The sequence below is a fragment of the Papio anubis genome, chromosome 13, assembly GCF_008728515.1.
Source record: "Papio anubis isolate 15944 chromosome 13, Panubis1.0, whole genome shotgun sequence".
Taxonomy (NCBI): Eukaryota; Metazoa; Chordata; class Mammalia; order Primates; family Cercopithecidae; genus Papio; species Papio anubis.
Genome location: NC_044988.1, coordinates 74,060,642 through 74,074,846, shown reverse-complemented (window position 1 = coordinate 74,074,846; position 14,205 = coordinate 74,060,642). Strand labels below are relative to the sequence as shown.

Here is a 14,205-nt window from a genome sequence, read left to right as displayed (position 1 = left end):
GGATCAGGCAATCAAATGAGATCATGCTGGTCTTTTCCAAATGGTGAGGGAGTAGATGCATGTTTGTGGTCATTATGGAATGATCCTGTGCTCCTGAGGCAACAGAAAGGACAGGCCCTCTCGGGTAATCCTCCTCTTGCTGTCTTCCCTTTGCAGAGACATGCCCTGCCAGGCAGGGGAGGAAGAGTGGACCACTGCCCCAGTTCCCCAAACCATCAAGGACCTCTTCCAGAATGGGAACTGGACGATGCAGAATCCTTCACCTGCATGCCAGTGTAGCAGCGACAAAATCAAGAAGATGCTGCCCGTGTGTCCCCCAGGGGCAGGGGGGCTGCCTCCTCCGCAAGTACGTCACTTTCAGGGTGTGACTGGGCAGAAGGGGTAGAGGGTGGGCTGGTAGCTTCTGCTTGGAAGCAGGAATGAGTGAGATGCCATGTTGGGAGGGTCTGTCTTTTTTCTCTTTTTCTTTGAGGCGGAGTCTTGCTCTGTTGCCCAGGCTGGAGTGCAGTGGCATGATCTTGGCTCACTGCAACCTCCCCCTCCCAAGTTCGAGCGAGTCTCCTGCCTCAGCCTCCAAAGTAGCTGGGATTACAGGCACGTACCACCATGTCCGGCTGATTTTTGTGTTTTTAGTAGAGATGGGGTTTCGCCATGTTGGCTAGGCTGATCTGGAACTCCTGACCTCAGGTGATCCACCCACCTCGGCCTCCCAAAGTGCTGGGATTACAGGTGAGAGCCACCTGTTTACCCCTGATTACAGGTGAGAGCCCAGCCCTGTTTCAGTCTTTAACTTGCTTCTTGTCATAGGAAAAAGCATGTGAGTTTTGAAGGGAGAGGGTTTGGACCACACTGTGCCCATGCCTGTCCCACAGCAGTGAAGGCACAGGACAGACTGTGACAGGCCTGGCTTCCAATCTTGGCTCTGCAACAAATGAGTTGGTAGCCTTTGACAGGCCACTTTAACTCCCTGGACCTGTTTCTTCACCTCTGAATTAGGGAGGCTGGATCAGAAAACTCCTGTGGATCTTGTCAACTCTGGCATTCTTGGAGACTGTTTGGTGGGAAGGAGTCTTTTTTTTTTTTTTTTTTTTTTTTTTGAGAATTTCAGGAAGAGGAGTGCTTATGATAGCTCTCTGCTGCTTTTATCAGCATCCAAATTGCAGGGTGAGGACAAGCAATTCTAAAAGAGTACAAGAACTAAAATAAGTCTTGGTTACCACTCTTTAAAATAATAGCTAGGCCAGGTGCAGGGTGGCTCCCACCTGTAATCTCAGTATTTTGGGATGCTGAGGCGGACGAATCACCTGAGGTCAGGAGTTCGAACCAGCTTGGCCAATGTGGCGAAACCCTATCTCTACTAAAAATACAGAAATTAGCCAGACATGGAGGCATGTGCCTGTAATCCCAGTTACTTGGGAGGCTGAGGCAGGAGAATTGCTTGAACCTGGGAGGTGGAGGTTGCAGTGAGCCAAAATCGTGCCACTGCACTCCAGCCTGGGCAACACAGTGAGACTCCGTCTCAAAAAATAAAACGAATAAAATAACAGCTAATCTAGTCATCGGTATAACTCCGATGAACAAAAGATTTATTAGGCATAGGGAATGATGATGCTTCCTAAAAATCTCTTGACTACAAAGAATTTCATTTCAATGTTTATTGTTAGATGTTCAGAATAAATTCTTGGGAAAGACCTTGGCTTGGTGTAAGTGAATTACCAGTGCCGAGGGGTAGGGTGAACCAAGTCTCGGTGCTGGTTGACTGAGGGCAGTGTCTGGGGCCTGTAGTCAGGTTTCCAGTCGCACTGTGGACATGGTCACTGTTGTCCTTGATTTGTTTTCTGTTTCAATTCTTGTCTATAAAGACCCGTATGCTTGGTTTTCATGTGATGACAGAGAAAACAAAACACTGCAGATATCCTTCAGGACCTGACGGGAAGAAACATTTCGGATTATCTGGTGAAGACGTATGTGCAGATCATAGCCAAAAGGTGACTTTTTACTAAACTTGTCCCCTGCCTTATTATTACTAATTAGAGGAATTAAAGGCCTACAAATAACAGACTGGAACAGTGGGGGAAGTACCAGATTATGGCCTGATTCCATCTATCGGAAGTTTAGGATATTATCCCAAACTAGAAAAGATGATGAGAGGGACTGTGAACATTCAGTTGTCAGCTTCAAGGCTAAGGCAACCTGGTCTAGAATGAAAATAGAAATGGATTCAAAGTCAAATTCTGCCACTTAGTAGCAACTTGACCAGGTAACTGGTTATCCTTTTAAAGCCTTAGTTTATCTAAATTGTGATATTAATGTTGCTCTTGTAAGTTTGTTATGGGGACTAAATTAAATGATGTACATAAAGTGCCTTGGGTACTCTCTGATAGGGGACTCCATGATAATTTGTGGTCTCATGGAGGGAGCCCTGGGAAGGTTTAGGAGCCTGCCTTGGCTGTGGAGCCTTGGGAGAGCCGTCTAGCTTCCCGGGACATGGCAGCCTAGTGTTAAATGCTTAGCTCAGCAAATGTTTGTTCTGGTTTCCTTCCCATCAACTTGGTCAGTTGGGGTCTTTCACTTAGGAGTTTCTCAGTGCCTTTAAGTGGCACGGGCACGCTGGAATGATAGTGACCATGAGTTTCCAAGAAAGAAGCATAACTTCTCCTTATGTCATCCACAATTGAAATATTATTGTTAATTGAAAAAGCTTCTAGGCCGGGCACAGTGGCTCACACCTGTAATCCTAGCACTTTGGGAGGCCAAGGCGGGTGAATCACTTGAGGTCAGGAGTTCAAGACCAGCCTGGCCAACATGGGGAAACTCCGCCTCTACTAAAAATACAAAATAAGCTGGGCGTGGTGGCACGTGCCTGTAATCCCAGCTACTTGGGACGCTGAGGCAGGAGAATTGCTTGAACCCGGGAGGCGGAGGTTGCAGTGAGCTGAGGTCACGTCATTGTACTCCAGCCTGGGCAACAAGAGCGAAACCGTCTCCAAAAAAAAAAAAAAAAAGAAAGAAAAAGCTTCTAGTTCACTTACATCTTGGTCTATAAGGTGGTTTGTAAATTGGTTTAACCCAAGGCCTGATTCTCATATAAGTAATAGGGTACTTACGATGGAGAGAAGGCTGGAAGAGGCCTGAGCACAGGCTTCTTTTCTCTGGCACAACCCTACAAGGCCAGCCTGATTCTAGGATTATTTCTGTCCCTTCCTTATATCCTCAGGTGGGTATTTACTCCTTTTGCATCATCAGGAATAGGCTCAGTGCTTTCTTTGAACTGATTTTTTGTTTCTTTGTCTCTGCAGCTTAAAGAACAAGATCTGGGTGAATGAGTTTAGGTAAGTTGCTGTCTTTCTGGCACCTTTAGCTCAGGAGGAGGATGGTGTTGTAGGTGTCTTGGATTGAAGAAAGCTTTGGAGATTGTTTGTCACTCACACACTTATGGGTACCACCTCACCGTAAGGAGGACAGAAGCCCTGTGAACGTGTGGAGCACACAGGGGCACAGACAGATTTAGATTAGACCTGCTTTGTAGAGCTTCTGCCTGGAGCATCGTAGCTCAGTGCCTAGTGGCCCCTCCAGAGGCCTCTGAAATATCTGATGTACTGATTTCCTTGAGGAGAATCAGAAATCTCCTGTGGTGTCTAGGGAGTTCAAGTAAGTAGTGTTGTGAGGGGAATACCTACGTGTACTTTCCCCCCAAACCAGATTCTCAAGGCTTCTTAAGGACTCAAGGACAATTTCTAGGCATGTAGCAAGGGACTAAGAAGATCTTAGAGGAAATAAGAAGCACCAAAACCATCTCTGTGCACTGTATTTCAACCCATTTTTCCATCTGGGTTTTGAAGGAACAGGTGGGACTGGGGATGGAAGAATTCTAGAGGCCAGTTTGTCCATCATGAAAAATGAGATAGCTGATGTGGCTACCTCAGGGGGCCGGAAGGCTCCTTGTTACTGATTTCCACCTTTTCTGTCTGCCTTTTCCCCAAGGGCCAGGACCCTTGGATCTCTGGGCAGAGCAGACGCAGGCCCCTATAATAGCCCTCAGGCTAGAAAGGAGCCGGGACCTGTGTATAAGGCCAGTGTAGCCTACTCTGGACAGTGCAGGGTTCCCACTCTCCCAACTTCCCATCTGCTTGCCTCCAGACCCACGTTCACGCCCGAGTCACTGGGTCGGAGGAGCATCTGTGAGATGAAACACCATTCTTTCCTCGATGTCTCAGCTATCTAACTGTGTGTGTAATCAGGCCAGGTCCTCCCTGCTGGGCAGCAACCACGGGAGTTAAGAGATTGCCAACATTTATTAGAGGAAGCTGACGTGTAACTTCTCTGAGGCAAAATTTAGCCCTCCTTTGAATAGGAATTTGACTCAGTGAACCTTGTCCACAAGGTTGAGTCTCCTGCTGAGTGGTATGTGCACCCCACTGTCTGGGTTTTAATGTCAGGCTGTTCTTTTAGGTATGGCGGGTTTTCCCTGGGTGTCAGTAATACTCAAGCACTTCCTCCGAGTCAAGAAGTTAATGATGCCATCAAACAAATGAAGAAACACCTAAAGCTGGCCAAGGTACAATATCTATCATGAGACGTATCAGAAAAATGGGCGTGTGGCTGCTGGGATGTAGGAGTAGTTGGCAGGTTAAATGGATCACCTGGCAGCTCATTGTTCTGAATATGTTGGCATACAGAGCCGTCTTTGGCATTTAGTGATTTGAGCCAGACAAAACTGAATTACTTAGTTGTACATTTAAAAGTGTAGGTCAAAAACAAATCCAGAGGCCAGGTGCCGTGGCTCATGCCTGTAATCCTGGCACTTTTGGGAGGCGGAAGTGAGTGGATCACTTGAGGTCAGGAGGTCAGGAGTTCGAGACCAGCCTGGCCAACATGGTGAAACCCCATATCTACTGAAAATACAAAACAAAACAAAAAAGCTGGGCTATTAGTGGCATACACCTGTAATCCCAGCTACTTGGGAGGCTGAGGCAGGAGAATCGCTTGAACCCTGTAGGCAGAGATTGCAGTGAGCTGAGATTGCAGCATTGCACTCCAGCCTGGGCAACAAGAGCAAAACTCCGTCTCAAAAAATATTTTTTAAAAATTCAGAGATTTAAAAGCTCTCAGCGGCCAGGTGTGGTGGCGTATGCCTGTAATTCCAGCACTTTGGGAGGCCGAGGTGAGCGGATCACAGGTCAGGAGTTTGAGACCAGCCTGGCCAACATGGTGAAACCCTGTCTCTACTAAAAAACATACAAAAATTAGCTGGGCATGGTGGCGTGCGACTATAATCCCAGCTATTCGGGAGGCTGAGGTGGGAGAATTGCTTGAACCCGGGAGGTGAAGGTTGCAGTGAGCCGAGATTGTGCCACTGTGCTCCAGCCTGGGCGACACGGCAAGACTCCGTCTCAAAAAAAGCTCTCAGAACAACCAGTTTTACAAATTTGGCCAGTTGGTAAATAAACTGGGTTTCCAACCTACTTTGCTGAAACAATCACTGACTAAATAGGAAATGAATCATTTTCTTTTTGAAGCTGGCAGGCTGGTCTGCAGGACCTGATAAGTACTCACTTCATTTCTCTCTGTCTCAAGTTTCCCATTTTTAAGTGAGAATTACGGGGCTCCGATAAAATGGACCCTAGGATTGTGGACAGCAGTGATAGTCCTAGAATCCACAGCTCTGCTTTTGAGTGATGGACCCATGTATCTGGCACATCTGCAGGCGGAGCATGGTTCTGGCTCTTCAGATGATGCCGGTGGAGCACTTGGAGGAGTCCTCACCCCACCGTGATAACGAGACGTTAAAATCTTGGGGCTTTGCATCCCCGGATTTCTCTGTGATTCCTTCTAGACTGGTGGCATCGTGGCAGCATCACTGTTGTAGATTTCTGGTCACTTGGTTCTCAGGAGCCGTTGATTTAATGGCTTCACATTTAATTTCAGTGAACAAGGTAGTAGTGGCATTGAGCTTCACAGGGCCGTCCTGTTGTCCACAGGTTCCAGGTTGACTGTTGCCCCTTATCTATGTGAACAGTCACAACTGAGGCAGGTTTCTGTTGTTTACAGGACAGTTCTGCAGATCGATTTCTCAACAGCTTGGGAAGGTTTATGACAGGACTGGACACCAAAAATAATGTCAAGGTAAACCACGGTCTTTGTTCTAGTAGCTTTTTAATGAACGATGATCCTTATGTTTCCTGGAGCACTTTCAACTCACGGTAAAGTTGGCAGGGGCATTCACAACAGAAAAGAGCAAACTGTTAGCTTTACCAGCGAGGCAGTACGGTATAGTGTAGTGATTCAGAGAATTTGCTTTGCCACCAGACATACCAGGTAACCTTGACTAAGTTACTTAACCTATCTAAGCCTCAGTTCCCTCATCTGTGAAATGGAGACAATAATCATGGCTATCTCTAAACTGTTGTGAGAATTCAATGAGTTAAAGGTATAAGGTCCTCCCCACAGCGCCTACCTACATAGTCAGTGATCACTGTGTCCTGTACACTATAATTACTTCTCCATGTTCTCTGATCATAGTGTTTTGCTTTGGTACGTGACTAGAATTTCTTTCTGAGGTTTATGTGCATGGTTGGTGTGTGTGCACCTGCCTGCAGGAGCAGGGTTTGGGGGCATTACCTTGTACCCGGTATGTTTTCTTTCAGGTGTGGTTCAATAACAAGGGCTGGCATGCAATCAGCTCTTTCCTGAATGTCATCAACAATGCCATTCTCCGGGCCAACCTGCAAAAGGGAGAGAACCCTAGCCATTATGGAATTACTGCTTTCAATCATCCCCTGAATCTCACCAAACAGCAGCTCTCAGAGGTGGCTCTGTAAGTGTAGCTGTGTCTGAATGGATGGAGTGGGGCAAGGAGAGGGTCATGGAGGAGGGCAGAAAAATAGGAAGCTCATCGTAGGGGAACAGCTGCAGAGACCATTACATTATGATAAATCTGGGTTGATCCAGGCTCTGGGCAGAAGTGATAAGTTTACGAATTGGCTGGTTGGGCTTCTTGAACTGCAGAAGAGAAAATGATACTGATATGTAAAAATCGTAACATTTAGTGAATTCATATAAAGTGAGTTCAAAAATTGTTAAGTAAATTATAATTTAATTATAAGTGTTTAATCAGTTTGATTTGTTTAAAAACCACTGTTTTAAACTTGGTGGAATATGTTTTTATTAGCTTGTATCTTTAATTCCTAAGTTAAGCTGTGTGTGTGTGTGCGTGTGTGTGTGTGTGAGAGAGAGAGAGAGAGAGAGAAAGAGAGAAGTTTAAAGCCAGGATGAGCTAGTTTAAAGTATGCAGGCTTTGGAGTCATACAGATGTGGGTTTGAATCTGGTCTCTAAACTTTATAGATGTATGATATTAACTGAGGCAATTCATGTAAATTGCCAAGCCCAGCACTCAGCACAGAGTTGATATTTAGCACACATTAGATGCCTTTCCTGTATATGGAGCATGGCAGTTCCTGTTTCTGCTTAACTCCTACAGGATACTAATATAGGACACTAGGATCTTTATACCAAGACCCCGTGTAATGGGCTTATAAGACCATTCTTCTTATAAGAATCTGTTAAAATTTTTGTATGTGTTAAATCAATAGGCTACATACTGTTATTTTCAAGTTGATTTACAGCCAGAAAAAATTAATTTATTTGAGTAGTTGCACAGTAATATTTCTGTTCTCATTTAGTTTTCAAGCCCCACTAGTCCTTTGTGTGTGAAAATTTACAACTTACTACTCTTACAAGGTCACGAACAGTGGACCAAAGTGAATACCATTAACCACTCTGACTTCCTTCATTAGTTTTATTGTGGCAGTGGTATCACAATTTGACCTCAGTAGTATCAGTTTGACATTTACATTGTCATATTTTTTGACTTAAAAATAATCATCTTAACCCTGAATAAAATGTGTCTGGTGAACAGATGTTTTTCCTTGGGCTGTGCCTCAGATATCTGTGTGTGTCTGTGTGTCCGTGTGTCCGTGTCCTCGCTGATTGAGCCCCAGTTGCATCAAAGACCCCTCAGATTTTCACACCCTTTTTCTTTCCAGGATGACCACATCAGTGGATGTCCTTGTGTCCATCTGCGTCATCTTTGCGATGTCCTTCGTCCCAGCCAGCTTTGTCGTATTCCTGATCCAGGAGCGGGTCAGCAAAGCAAAGCACCTGCAGTTCATCAGTGGCGTGAAGCCAGTCATCTACTGGCTCTCTAATTTTGTCTGGGATATGGTAAGGACACAGGCCTGCTGTATCTTTGTAATGTCTGTCAGGGCCATGGATTGATAGGGATAAGAAAGAAAGAGCCCTGGCTATCATCAGGAAATGTTCCAGCTACTCTAAAGATATATGAAAAAGGAAAAGCCAGAGGCAGGTGATCACTTTCATGACACCAAACACAGCATTGGGTACCAGAGTTCATGTCACACCAGAGGGAAAAATCTGTACACAATGATGAAAATTAATACCATTGCCACAAGAATCAGAGAGATGCAAGTCAAAATTCCAAGTCAATGCCTCTAATTTTTCTGATGGGTTTTAACCTCCAGAGTCAGAATGTTCTTTGCCTTACTAGGAAAGCCATCTGTCATTTGAAAACTCTGTACATTTTATCAGCAGCTTATCCATCCATTGCACACATGTTTTTGTGCCAGCTACAATATATTGCTTCTATGTTGACCAATATGGGGGACTTGAAGGAATTCTAAAGTTCTAATTATTGTAAAGTACAGTTGAAATATATCTTCCTGTGACTTCCATTAACTATAAGCTACACAGAGCAAATGTAATTCTTCTCCCACTGAACAAGTCCCTGAATATTTAAAAACAACTCTCATACTCTCATTTAACCTGAGTATTCCCCAGATAAGATGATATATGAGAATATATCTTGTAACCTCCAAAGCACTGTACAAATGTGAGCAGTGATGGTGGAGATGATGATGAGGTCTTTGCTGTTCATACCAAGGCTCTTAGACTTTGTCACTCTTCTGATCCGATTGTCCTTGTATGGCCATGCTCTCTATTGTTAATGTCCCGTTTCAAAAGCAAAGCCAAGAATTAACCTTGTGTTCAGGCTGTGGTCTGAATGGTTATGAGTCTAGAGGGAGTTAATCTTTAGCCGACACTTATATTCCTACAGCACAAAGACTTTGCATTTTGGAAGGAGCACTGTCTTACTGGCAACTTAGTGGTAAACCAAAAACCTCCATTTCACACCAATGATTGTGAAATTCGGGTCCCCTTCATTCTATACAAATTCATTTTTTTTGAACCTAAACTTTATATTTATCCATATTAAATTACATGTGTTTTATTTTTGTTTTAGCTTGATTCAGTAATTACTCCAGTCAGTAAACACAGACTGAATGCTATGTGTCTGACTTATGCCAGGCATAGGTGATTCAGAGATGAAAGGTCAAGTCCCTGAACCCATCTCTTATCTTCCTGGGTATTATCTGTAGCTCCTAAAATTTGCTAGAAGCATGTCTTCATCTAAGTTGTTGATAAACACATCAAGTAGCACAGGACTGAGGCAGAGTCCTGTAGTCAGAAGCTGCAGTTCTTCTAGCAGCTAACAAGCCCATTATTACTTCCCTGCCTGTGATTTGCTCTGCCAGCTATGAATTCTCATAATTGTCCTATCGTCAAGTCTTTATTTGTGCATTTTACTGCTTGATACACTGTCAGGACAGACTTTAAAATTATTCTCAGTGCGATGAAACAATTCTGACATTCATGTTATGAGCAGTTACCTCATAAATAGATTACATGTGAGATTGAACTTGGGCAGACTGTAATATAGCATTAATGGTGAAACAGACACAATCGTCTTCGGGAAGAAGAATGGAAGCTTATTTGCTGCCTGTGAAATTGAAATTACTCTGACTGGGAATCCATCGTTCAGTTTACTGAGCGTGACACCTTGGCTTGGCTGTTGGAAAGACAGAAAGGGCATGTAGTTTATAAAATCAGCCAAGGGGAAAATGCTTGTCAAAGTGTATTGTCCGGTATTTTGATTAATAGTTTATGTGGCTTCATTAATTCAGAGTTACTTTCCAATATGTTTATCTGCCCTTTCTTGTCTAATGATGGTGAAGACTTGTGTGATGCATTGTGTATTTGATTTAGGGGTAAACTGTATGTCTTTGTTTTCACTTTTAGTGCAATTACGTTGTCCCTGCCACACTGGTCATTATCATCTTCATCTGCTTCCAGCAGAAGTCCTATGTGTCCTCCACCAACCTGCCTGTGCTAGCCCTTCTACTTTTGCTGTATGGGTAAGTCACCTCTGAGTGAGGGAACTGCACAGTGGATAAGGCATTTTGTGCCCAGTGTCAGGAGGAGGACAGGGGACTCTCAGTAGACACTTACCTTTTTGTGTCTCACCAGGTGGTCAATCACACCTCTCATGTACCCAGCCTCCTTCGTGTTCAAGATCCCCAGCACAGCCTATGTGGTGCTCACCAGCGTGAACCTCTTCATCGGCATCAATGGCAGCGTGGCCACCTTTGTGTTGGAGCTCTTCACCGACAATGTGAGTCATGCAGAGAGAACACTCCTGCTGCGATGAGCATCTCTGGGAGCCAGAGGACAGTGTTTAATTGTGATCTTATTCTACTTGTCAGTGGCATTGACGCTGCTGACTGCCTTGTCCTTTCTGCAGAGTCTGTCTTCCCTGAGAAGGCAAAGCACCTTTCTTTCTTGCTGTGCCGTACATTTTGCTGGTCAAGCCTTTCAGTTTCTTTTGACAGTTTTTTTTTTTTCTTTCTTTTTTCAGTGTTGCTTTTACCAAGAGTAGCTCCTCTGCCTTCCACTTTACACACGAGAGCTGGGCGATGCCATTCAATCCCAAGACTTTTACCATCACTCCTCTTGGTGTTTTTATTGTCATCTCTAAGATCTATGCCTTTAGCCTTGTTCATAACCTTGAACTCTAATCTCACATTCTCACTTGCCTGTAGATTGCTCCATTTAGATAGTATATAGATACTCCAAACTGGACATGTCCTAGTTTTCTTCGCCCCTGGAACATAATACTTTTCTTACCATCCCTGTCACACTCAGTGGCACTATCATCCACTCGGTTGCCCAAGCTGGCTCTTAGAGTTATCCTAGATGCTTGCTTTGCTGTTGCAGATTTCCCACATTCGACTGGTTGTGTTGTCAGTTCTTCCAGGTATAGACCTGTAAAATAAGGCTTCCTCTCCATTCCGGCTGGCATTGCCTTTGTCCAAACACAGCACACAAGGCCTTTTACAGTTGCACAACTCTTCCTGTCCATACCCACCACACCCTTTCCCAGCTGTAAGCTTCAGATGAGTTGTCCCCAACCACCATGCTCCTGTAAGCCTGGTTTGAAATGCCCTTCTTCTGTCACAGGGTCCGGTAGTACATCTCTTACCCTTCAAGATTTAGCTTAAATGTGAAGCTGTCCTTACCTGCTGGGAGGTGTTCTCTCTTTTCTCTGTGCTCTCAGAGTCCTCAGTCCATGCCTCCAGTACAGTGCACATCCACTTACATGATAATTTCCTGTTTACATACTTTTCCTACTCGGAGTGGAGTCTGTTTCTTACTAACTTTTGCCTCTCCCATGCCCTAGCACAGTGCATCCAGCATATAACCCCTTACTCAGTTGCTAGATATTTGGCCACTGTTGTCTTGTGGGGTCATACGTTCTGATGTATTTGAGAAGAATTTCTAAAATTCTGACAAAATCCTGAAACTCAAATATTGACCCAGACATGAACAATTTGCTTTTAAAATGCTAAGGGATTTTTAATGGATTTGCTTCTGATTAAATATAGGCTGTTTCTAAGCTTTATTCATGATTTCTCCACACTCAGACCATTTCTCCAGATTTTCTAAAGAAGAGAATTTTATTGCTACATATCATCCACTATGCCTGCTGCTATTTCATTGGTATCTGAATTAAAAGGTCCAGTTTGTCCCTAGAGAATCAAATTTTTCTTCACTCCCATATTTCAGAATTTGATACATTTTTAGGATAAACCATGAATGACATCCATTTCTTCTCCCTCGCCCTCCCTTCCCTTCCTTTTCTTTTTATTTTAGAAGCTGAATAATATCAATGATATCCTGAAGTCTGTGTTCTTGATCTTCCCACATTTTTGCCTGGGACGAGGGCTCATTGACATGGTGAAAAACCAGGCAATGGCTGATGCCCTGGAAAGGTTTGGTGAGTGAAGCAGTGGTTGTAGGATGCTTTAATGGGGATGGCACGCTGCATAGGCCTTGGTACCCTGGACTTTGTTTTGGAAAGAAGCAGGTGACTAAGCACAGGATGTTCCCCCACCCCCATGCCCAGTGATAGGGCTCATGCCAACACAGCTGGTTGTGGCATGGGTTTTGTGACACAATCTTTTGTCTGTGTCTCCAATAGCATTGAGAAAAGTGAAAGGGCAGTTTTGAAGGTAAGGAAAATAGTGGCATTTGCTTGGATCCATTGGCTCATGCCACTGACTGGGTTGGTCAGAGGCCCTGGAAAAGTCAAACCACAGCTTTGAGAATTAGAAGGTCAGGGAATCAGAAGGAAAGATGCTAACTTTGGCTCTATTAGGCGAATCATGTGTCTGCAGATGAGGTCATATATTATCTTTTACACAGTCTATAAAATGATAATGTATTACATCTTTTTCTACGTTTAGAATGGTTAAAAATATTTCTCCCGTAGCCATATGATTATTATTCATCCACTAGCTAATATAGTCAAATGGGCCATATTATTTAGTGGTCATAGAAGAGGGGCTTTTTCCAACTTGGGGTACAAAGGAGATATATAAGAAATGTAAGGAATATTTACATGGAACTAGATTTAATGGAATCTAGTGATTAAATTGATTCATTAGGATATATGCTCCTGAAAGGAGCATCTGCTTAAAGTGCTAATATTTCTTATTACTAAAACTTAGAATTTCTTAAAAATATTGTAAAAATTACTTGGGTTGTTTGCCTTTTTAAAAGGATTTTTGGCATGTTTCATTAACACTAGATATCTTCAGTGAAGTCACAAATCTAATACACATTAGCTCTGAAATTCTGATTGCTACTGGGCCATAAAAAGTTTTCCCATATCAGACTTGGAAAGTGATCACTCGCTTGTTACTTTTTTTTTCCTCTTTGTCATGGGTGATAGCCATTGGTGTTTATTGGAAGATTGGTGAATTTTTAGGAACATAGACCCAAATTTGAGGAAGGGCCATGGTTTTTGATCCCTCCATTCTGACTGGATCTCTGTATTATGTCTACTAGGGGAGAACCGCTTTGTGTCACCATTATCTTGGGACTTGGTGGGACGAAACCTCTTCGCCATGGCCGTGGAAGGGGTGGTGTTCTTCCTCATTACTGTTCTGATCCAGTACAGATTCTTCATCAGGCCCAGGTGAGCTTTGTCTTAGAACCCATGGAGCACGTGGCTGAGGGTCACAGGGGAAGCGCACAGGGAAACACTCACCAATGGGGGTTGGATTGAACCGAACTCAAAATATGTGATAAAACTGATTTTCCTGGCGCGGGCATCCCGCAGCCCCTCCCTGCCCATCCTGGAAACTGTGGCGAGTGAGTTTTATGATACTCCGTTAGAGACTGATTCTTTGTCCTGAAAAATAGTTTGAAAGGTTCATTTGTCTTATTTTTTCCCCCCTAAGACCTGTAAATGCAAAGCTCCCTCCTCTGAATGATGAAGATGAAGATGTGAGGCGGGAAAGACAGAGAATTCTTGATGGTGGAGGCCAGAATGACATCTTAGAAATCAAGGAGTTGACGAAGGTGAGAGTGTAAAGGTTACAATAGCTCATCTTCAGTTTTTTTCAGCTTTAGGTGCTGTAACCCTGCAGTTTGCTGACTTGCTTAATAAAAGGGCATATGTTCCCAAAATGTCCATCTGTACCAAGGTTCTGTCGGTTTTATTTTAAAAACACCATGGAGACTTCTTAAAGAATTCTTACTGAGAATACTTTTGTAATATGAATTCCCGTTCTTGAATATATTGGTTTTCTATGCTTACATTTATGTGTTAGTTGTTAAAACATACTAGTATTGTATATCTAGTCAAAACCGAGGTAGGGAGAATAAATGGTTGATTTTGAGTTTCATAGTCCAAAAAGCTGCTATATTGCCAGTGCCCAAGAGGGTCTATATCAGCTCTCCAGATGCCAGCATCTCCAAATTTTACTTTTTTGTAATCTGTATAG

The 14,205-nt window shown here is 43.6% G+C and overlaps 2 protein-coding genes across 9 annotated transcripts in view; one reads left to right on the top strand and one right to left on the bottom strand.

Annotated features, from left to right (window-relative positions):
- Positions 1-14,205, bottom strand: part of NIPSNAP3B (nipsnap homolog 3B) — a 48,711-nt gene that overhangs the window by 4,210 nt on the left and 30,296 nt on the right. Inside the window, exons 7-9 of one of the 4 annotated variants that reach the window (XR_004177956.1) lie at positions 6,622-6,725; positions 5,557-6,197; positions 1,717-1,926 (exon numbers count right to left, since the gene is read on the bottom strand). The gene's annotated coding sequence lies outside the window, so the exon portion shown is untranslated. Of the gene's footprint in view, positions 1-1,640; positions 1,927-5,556; positions 6,198-6,621; positions 6,726-14,205 lie in introns of those variants that run through there. The other 3 variants (XR_004177959.1, XR_004177957.1, XR_004177958.1) reach the window with 3 other exon arrangements.
- The window catches only part of ABCA1 (ATP binding cassette subfamily A member 1), a 146,653-nt gene that overhangs the window by 121,043 nt on the left and 11,405 nt on the right, over positions 1-14,205 (top strand). For all 5 annotated transcript variants that reach the window (XR_004177955.1, XR_002517478.2, XM_009188378.4 and 2 more), the window contains 12 exons: positions 157-346; positions 1,894-1,988; positions 3,300-3,332; positions 4,453-4,558; positions 6,052-6,126; positions 6,648-6,817; positions 8,047-8,224; positions 10,157-10,272; positions 10,385-10,529; positions 12,068-12,191; positions 13,265-13,394; positions 13,660-13,780. Coding sequence is in view for 3 of the 5 variants with exons in the window: in XM_009188378.4 (XP_009186642.1) it covers positions 157-346; positions 1,894-1,988; positions 3,300-3,332; positions 4,453-4,558; positions 6,052-6,126; positions 6,648-6,817; positions 8,047-8,224; positions 10,157-10,272; positions 10,385-10,529; positions 12,068-12,191; positions 13,265-13,394; positions 13,660-13,780 (1,483 nt within the window). In the remaining 2 variants the exon portion in view is untranslated. The remainder of the gene's footprint in view (positions 1-156; positions 347-1,893; positions 1,989-3,299; positions 3,333-4,452; positions 4,559-6,051; positions 6,127-6,647; positions 6,818-8,046; positions 8,225-10,156; positions 10,273-10,384; positions 10,530-12,067; positions 12,192-13,264; positions 13,395-13,659; positions 13,781-14,205) is intronic.